This window comes from Schistocerca nitens, chromosome 10, assembly GCF_023898315.1.
Source record: "Schistocerca nitens isolate TAMUIC-IGC-003100 chromosome 10, iqSchNite1.1, whole genome shotgun sequence".
NCBI classification, from domain to species: Eukaryota; Metazoa; Arthropoda; class Insecta; order Orthoptera; family Acrididae; genus Schistocerca; species Schistocerca nitens.
The window spans coordinates 42,747,126-42,755,816 of record NC_064623.1 but is presented as its reverse complement, the minus strand read 5'-3'; the positions used below and the strand labels follow the sequence as shown (position 1 = coordinate 42,755,816).

Here is an 8,691-nt window from a genome sequence, read left to right as displayed (position 1 = left end):
GTCTCCTACCTTCCAAACTTTACAGAAGCTCTCCTGCGAATCTTGCAGAACTAGCGCTCCTGAAAGAAAGGATATTGCGGAGACATGGCTTAGCCACAGCGTGGGGGATGTTTCCAGAATGGATTACTTATCTTTTTATTTAACATGCAAATACTTCTCCGTGTGTCTTGTGTAGCTCACAAATTTTACAGGTCCATTTCAGATTGCAAATCACAGGCCACAGCCAGATTTCCAAAGCTGGTTATACACAGAATCATCTACTTACTACCTGTGTCCTACCTTACAAGCTCTTACTTTGGCAATTGTACAGTAACATAAAACTTTTGCATGTAAAAAACAGCACAGCAAGACACATCGAACCATATTACTTTCCAAGTAGTCTCTCTTTTCATCTTGTACAAATTCCAAGTGCGTCTTCAGAAACTCTTCCACTGAATCGGTATTCCACTTATCAATTGCCAATAACTGTTTCACGTTTCCATCTTTATCCATTAGTTTTATTATGGGATCCAAGCGACGAACATACTTGATCTGCAAATTCGAAAATTTTGAACGTCTCTCAGTTTTGACAAAAGCTGTAATCTGAGGATATGCATCAAACTTACAGGTGCAGAGTTCTAACCGTGCTTGGGCATAATGTTTTACTTCGTATGTGTTCTCATCCTTCTGGCAGTACTGTGTGCAGTGTTCTTTGATAATATCCAGATCGAAAGATTTCAGCTGGTCACATAACGAACACAGAAAATTGGTTTTGTTGGAGCCCAGCGCCCAGCAATCCTCAGTCGTGTATTCCGCCAAGGAACAAACAACCAAATTTGTGAAGAGATAAAAAGCAAATGCTCCTGAAATAAACTGCATCTTAAAACAATGTAACACTCCTTCCCTATTACCACTCTTTCATCTACGTTATACTGACACTCAACTTGGGCCTCCAGTCGGGTAGACCGACCGCCGGGTGCAAGTCTTTCGATTTGACGCCACTTCGGCAACTTGCGCGTCGATGGGGATGAAATGATTATGAGTAGGACATCACAACACCCAGTCCCTGAGCGGAGAAAATCTCCGACCCAGCCGGGAATCGAACCCGGGCCCACAGGACTGATATCCTGTCGCTCTGACCACTCAGCTACCAAGGGCGGACACTTACGTTGATCAGGACCGGGTGAGCAGCAATCTGCGGATGTTTATTGATGACGCTCCGGTGTATGGGAAGGTGCTGTCGGGGCGAGTGACTCCACAAAGATGCAAGATGATGTAGATAAAACTTCTAGTTGGTGTGATTGTAGCCGGTAGCTCTAAATATTGGAAAACAAAAATCATGTAAATTGACGCAGATCAGGAAGGAAAACAATTCCGTACTATTCGAATACCGTATTAGTAGTACACTGCTTGGTACAGTCACATCTATTAAATATATGGGCGTAACATTGTAAAGTGATATAAAATTGAATGAGAAGGTGAGGGCCGTAGTATGGTGAAGTGAGGGTCAACTGTAAAGGAGACCGCTTATAGGACACTAGTAAATCCTTGAGTAGTGTTTGGGCCAAATGTTTGAAATGGCTCTGAGCACTATGGGACAACATCTGAGGTCATCAGTCCCCTAGAATTTAGAACTACTTCAACCTAACTAACCTAAGGTCACACACACACATCCATGCCCGAGGCAGGATTCGAACCTGCGAACGTGGCGGTCACGCGGTTCCAGACTGAAGCGCCTAGAACCGCTCGGCAACACCGACCGGCAGTGCTTGGGCCCTAGGGATCCGCACTGGGTCGGATTAGAGGAAGACAGCGAGTCAATTCTGAGGCAGGCAGGTAGATTTTTTACCGAAAGGTCGATCAACATGCGAGTATTAGGGAGATCCTTGAGGAACTCAAATGGGAATCCCAGAAGTGAAGACGAAGTTATTTTCGTGAAACATTATTTAGAAAATAATTCGGGCTCGATTTTGAAACTGACTGTAGACTGATTATACTGCCATCAACCTACATTTACCGTAAGGACAATTGAGCATACAGACAGTGTTTCTCCCTATCTCTGTTTGCGAGTGGGACAAGAAAGGAAATGACTAGTAGTGTTAGAGGCTACCAGCCGCCGCGCACCGTACTTTGGCTTTCGGAGTATATAATGTACAGTCATGCTCATAAATAAAGTATAATGTTAATACATGGTGAAACAACGCTCTGGTGGGCTGATTGCCGGTTTACATCACCTCGGAGTACGGCCATGCGGTGCATTTGATGTGCGGTCGTCGCACGGTGGCGCTGGCAGCAGTCCACATACGCAGAGGTGTGTTGGTGCATGTCAGAGTACGGTGCAGCGAGTAAGTGTGCAGACGTTTTCAGACGTGCTAGACGTGCTAATGGTGACTGTGTGTCGAAAATGGTCCAAAGAACACATATTGATGCTGTTATGAGGGGTAGAATACTAGAGCGACTGGAGGCGGTCAAACACAGCAGGTCGTAGCACGGGCCCTCCGTGTGCCATAAAGTGTGATCTCAAGATTATGGCAACGATTCCATTAGACAGGAAACGTGTCCAGACGCTACAGTACGGGACTTCCACAGTGTACAACACCAGAAGAAGCCGATATATCACCATCAGTGCCCGATGACGGCCACGGAGTATTGCAGGTAGCCTTGCTTGGGACCTTACCGCAGCCACTGGAACAGTTGTCTCCGGACACACAGTCTACAGACTACTGAACAGACATGGTTTATTCACCTGGAGACCTGTGAGGTGCATTTCACTGACCCCTGGTCACGGGAGAGCCCGTAAAGCCTGGTGTCAAGAACGCAGTACTGGGTCATTGGAACAGTGGTGGCAGGTTATGATCAGGAACATGTCCAGCTATAGTCTGAACAGTGATTCTCGCCGGGTTTTCAACTGGCATGAAACAGGAACCAGAGAGGTAACCAACCCCTTAATGTCCTTGAAAGGGACCTGTATGGAGGTCGTGGTTTGATGGTGTGGGGGTGGGATTATGACTGGTGCACGTACACCCCTGCATGTCTTTGACAGAGGAACTGTAACAGGTCAGGTGTATCGGGACGTAATTTTCCACCAGTATGTCCGCCTTTTCAGGGGTGCAGTGGGTCCCATCTGCCTCCTGATGGATGATAACGCACGGCCCCACCGAGCTGCCATTGTGGAGGAGTACCTTGAAACGAAAGATATCAGGCGAATGGGGTGGTCTGCCTGTTCTCCAGACCTAAACCCCATCGAGCACGTCTGGGATGCTCTCGGTCGACGTATCGCTGCACGTCTTCAAACCCCTACGACACTCCAGGAGCTCCGACAGGCACTGGTGCAAGAATGGGAGGCTGTAACCCAGCAGCTGCTCTACCATCTGATCCATAGTATGCCAAACCGTTGTGCGACCTGTGTACGTGTGCATGGTGATCATATCCCATATGGATGTCGGTATACATGCGCAGGAAACAGTGGCGTTTTGTAGAACGTGTATTTCGGCACGGTTTTCTCAACTTGTCACCCATACCGTGGGCTAACTGATCTGTGTCGTGTGTGTTCCCTATGTGCCTGTGTTATTAGCGCCAGTTTTGTGTAGTGTCACGCTGTGTGGCACCACATTCTGCAATTATCCTTGATTTATGAGGATGAGTGTATATGCAGAAGTAGATGGGGTAGATGTAATCCTTGCCACCAAGTACCTAAGAGTCAGATGCGTTACCTCAAGGACTTCCCTGAAAAGCGGCTATACATCAGTTGCAAGTTGCTTCAAGCACATGAGGTACGATTTGAAGAAAACAATTAGCTTTCAAAGATTACCCAGTCTGTAAAAGATACATCTTGCGCATGCGACTGATAAGGTGTGCCTGAGTCCCTTGAAAGATCGTAAACTGTGTGTACGGAAGCAGACACTGTAAACAAAAGAGGAAGAGGCCGTTTGCAGATCTGAGACCCTCTCGGGCCGTTTATAAAACTGCGTCTGAGGAGAGCAGACGTTCCTCTTTGAGAGTTAGCGCCACTCCGCCGGACAGGTACACAAAAGGCGCGGGGCTCACTGTGTTTGCCGGCTACACGCATCTCCGTCTGTCTGCCTGTAAAGGCGGGATGCTTCCCCCACCACCGCTCTGGCGGTGAGGGATTGCGCCCACATCTGTTCCCGCCTCGCACGTGCTGGACTCCGGGCTTCCCATGAGAGATGTTTCTCCAAGTGGCCACCAGGCTGTTCATCGTAACACACTCAGGCGACAACGGTCATGCGTTAGCGACATGCACATGCACAGATGACGGTAGCATTGCACACAATGGCAGTGCATTGGCGTATTTGTCATTTGTACTCAGGTGATTCATATTAAAAAGTGTCCGACGAGATTATGTCTTCTCACTTGGAATTAACGATCTTGAACGCTGAGAGGTCGTTAGAGCTAGACGCATGGGACATTCAGTTTCGGAATTCCTTAGTATAACACCCCAATTACTGAAACCCTAATAAACAACCCTTTGTTGTAGATGAAGTACTAAAATTAGTCACCCTGATAGAGACTTCAGCTACTGAAAACAAAATTCACACTTGCGATAATTTGATCAACAGGAATGTCATGTGAATAATAGTATTTATCATGAAATAGAGAATAAATGAAACAATATGATAGGATACGCAACAAAAACGTCAAAGAAAGAACTGCAAAATAATTAATAACGAAGGTTAAAGCCCAGATGGTAAATTGGTCAAAGATAACATTTACCACAGAAGAGAGTTGTAGCCGCATCGAAAAGGAAGTTCGATGTGACTACACTGTAAAACAGAAAAAAAAATGTTAGCTTTAGTTGCTATCTAGTCGCTCTCTAGTACTATTGCGATAGTAGCATGGAAGTAATCGCTACTAGATTGACAAGTTTGTTTGTGTGGCCATCCTCCGCAGCAAGCATACAAATACTTGTTTTGTATATAAAACTGCCTTTTCCTGCTGCTAGGTACTTTACGTATCCCCTCACGCGTTCGTCCTTCTCTTGTTCTAAATCGCGAAGTGAACTGTTTGATAATCTATAAGTAACAAAACTGTATCGTTATAGATACCACTGATGATGCCTTATAACAAGAGAAGGCGAAACGCGTATGGGATAAATAAAGAAACTAGCAGCAGGAAAAGCAAAAAAATGGTTCAAATGGCTCTGAGCACTATGGGACTTAACATCTGAGGTCATCAGTCCCCTAGAACTTAGAACTACTTAAACCTAACTAACCTAAGGACATCACACACATCCATGGCTGGGGCAGGATTCGAACCTGCGATCCTATCGGTTACAAAACAAGTATTTATTGCTACTAGATTGTCTTAAGCTAATCGGGAGTTTGGAAGTTTTGCGATACAGACTAAAGTATTATTCAGAAGTCATACTAAAGCAAATTCATCTTTACCGTTAGCAAGATAACGGGATACGGAGATTCGCGACGAAATTAAATCGTGTAAGATTTGTGATGGGACTTGATACTGAATAAGCACGAACTTTCAAGGACACTGAAAAAGAAAAATCGCCGACAGGAAAAGAATTATGAGTCTCGAGTAGGTAACAGACAAACGCAAACACGAAGAACGTACAATTGCACCGAGTTGTCAGAAGTTGTCGTCAACGGCAGGGTTACTCACGGAAACAGAAGCAATTCCCTGAGTGAGAAATCGGTGTGCGTGCTCAGCATAGGGACAATTAATTACAAGGAACAATGAAACTGGATTCAAACTTTAATTGTTCGTGTCGCCTACATAATTGAATAGACATTATCGTGTGTATTTGTGACAATTAATTGACTATTAGAATATTATGAAGTCAATTGATGGGTATTTAACTGTGAACAGTCAACGATTCGTCCCAAGATTACGACGCGTTCTGAACATTGCTTAAGTATATGTTATCTCTGAAATTACGCCGTGTAGTTATTGAACACGCGACGTAGCGACGTCTTGACGACGGAATAACAATTGATTGGCATAACATCAAATGGTTCAAATGGCTCTGAGCACTATGGGACTTAACATCTAGGGTCATCAGTCCCCTAGAACTTAGAACTACTTAAACCTAACTAACCTAAGGACATCACACACATCCATGCCCCAGGCAGGATTCGAACCTGCGACCGTAGCGGTCACGCGTTTCCAGACTGAAGCGCCTAGAAAAGCACGGCCACCACGGCCGGCTTTAGCATAACATCCTCGCAATTCCATAATGGGGCCACGACTTGAGTGATGAACAATCAAGACTTTATATTAGCAATATTCAATGTCCTTTATCTAACCGGACACAATAAAAAAAAAAGAAAAAAAAACTACGGTTAGCCAGTTCGCGCAAGCTGGAAGCCTGTCGCAGACTCAAAACAAAAGAAAACTGGTGGTCATGATTTAAGGTCAAGGGAGTGGTCATGGGAGTCATTGCGTCATCGAGTGGTGCAACTGCCGCACTTATCAGTGAAGAAGCAAGAGCGGCTTATACATTCTAACGCGCTGCTCTATCGAAATATTAACATTAATCACGAAAGACGGTATTTCAAATATGACCAAACCGCACGAGTAATTCTTGTTTTTCTACTAGTTGCAGGGTGGAGTTTTCGTGAGCGACGGATGCCGTTCCACGTCATCCCGACTGGAACAACCATCACCACGGAGTCGTGCCAATTCTAAGGAGACGCCGACACCACATTAGGGAATTCAATATTCGGAGATCCACAGTGTCAAATGTGTGCCGAGAATAAGAAAATCCAGGCATTACCTGTCACCATGGAGAAAGCAGTGGCTGACAACCTCCACTTGAAGACTGAGAGCAGTGGCACCTGCGTAGATGATGTTCTGATGTGTGTGAAATCTTATGGGACAGTCAGTGCTAACAAACAAGCAACACTGTCTGAATAATCGCGGAAGGCAATGTGGGGAGTACGACTAACGTATCCGTTAGGACAGTGCGAAGAAATTTAGCGTCAGCTGGCTATGGCAGTATACGACCGACGCGAGTGCCTTCACTAATACACTCCTGGAAATGGAAAAAAGAACACACTGACACCAGTGTGTCAGACCCACCATACTTGCTCCGGACACTGCGAGAGGGCTGTACAAGCAATGATCACACGCACGGCACAGCGGACACACCAGGAACCGCGGTGTTGGCCGTCGAATGGCGCTAGCTGCGCAGCATTTGTGCACCGCCGCCGTCAGTGTCAGCCAGTTTGCCGTGGCATACGGAGCTCCATCGCAGTCTTTAACACTGGTAGCTTGCCGCGACAGCGTGGACGTGAACCGTATGTGCAGTTGACGGACTTTGAGCGAGGGCGTATAGTGGGCATGCGGGAGGCCGGGTGGACGTACCGCCGAATTGCTCAACACGTGGGGCGTGAGGTCTCCACAGTACATCGATGTTGTCGCCAGTGGTCGGCGGAAGGTGCACGTGCCTGTCGACCTGGGACCGGACCGCAGCGACGCACCGATGCACGCCAAGACCGTAGGATCCTACGCAGTGCCGTAGGGGACCGCACCGCCACTTCCCAGCAAATTAGGGACACTGTTGCTCCTGGGGTATCGGCGAGGACCATTCGCAACCGTCTCCATGAAGCTGGGCTACGGTCCCGCACACCGTTAGGCCGTCTTCCGCTCACGCCCCAACATCGTGCCGCCCGCCTCCAGTGGTGTCGCGACAGGCGTGAATGGAGGGACGAATGGAGACGTGTCGTCTTCAGCGATGAGAGTCGCTTCTGCCTTGGTGCCAATGATGGTCGTATGCGTGTTTGGCGCCGTGCAGGTGAGCGCCACAATCAGGACTGCATACGACCGAGGCACACAGGGCCAACACCCGGCATCATGGTGTGGGGAGCGATCTCCTACACTGGCCGTACACCACTGGTGATCGTCGAGGGGACACTGAATAGTGCACGGTACATCCAAACCGTCATCGAACCCATCGTTCTGCCATTCCTAGATCGGCAAGGGAACTTGCTGTTCCAACAGGACAATGCACGTCCGCATGTATCCCGTTCACCCAACGTGCTCTAGAAGGTGTAAGTCAACTACCCTGGCCAGCAAGATCTCCGGATCTGTCCCCCATTGAGCATGTTTGGGACTGGATGAAGCGTCGTCTCACGCGGTCTGCACGTCCAGCACGAACGCTGGTCCAACTGAGGCGCCAGGTGGAAATGGCATGGCAAGCCGTTCCACAGGACTACATCCAGCATCTCTACGATCGTCTCCATGGGAGAATAGCAGCCTGCATTGGTGCGAAAGGTGGATATACACTGTACTAGTGCCGACATTGTGCATGCTCTGTTGCCTGTGTCTATGTGCCTGTGGTTCTGTCAGTGTGATCATGTGATGTATTTGACCCCAGGAATGTGTCAATAAAGTTTCCCCTTCCTGGGACAATGAATTCACGGTGTTCTTATTTCAATTTCCAGGAGTGTAGTATGACGTCGCCTGCTGAGCCTTTGCTTATAGTAAGGCATCGCCTGATGCGCCTATTCTGCGCCTCACGATCATATCGATTGGACCCTAGATGACTGGAAACTCGTGGCCTGGTCAGGTGAGTCCCAATGTCAGTTGGTAAGATTTTATGGTCACTGGTCCAAATGAACCGATGGTTGCCCGGCCGCTATGACCGAGTGGTTCTAGGAGCTTCAGTCCGGAACCGCGCTGCTGCTACGGTCGCAGGTTCTAATTCTGCCTCGGGGATTGGTGTGTGATATCCTT

At 47.6% G+C, this 8,691-nt stretch overlaps 1 protein-coding gene across 1 annotated transcript; it reads right to left on the bottom strand.

The window, feature by feature from the left end:
* Positions 1-264: 264 nt before the first annotated feature.
* Positions 265-877, bottom strand: LOC126209837 (selenoprotein F-like). The gene has a single exon (XM_049938967.1). The coding sequence runs from the start codon at positions 856-858 to the stop codon at positions 265-267; it is 594 nt and encodes a 197-aa protein (XP_049794924.1). The 5' UTR covers positions 859-877.
* Positions 878-8,691: the final 7,814 nt, after the last annotated feature.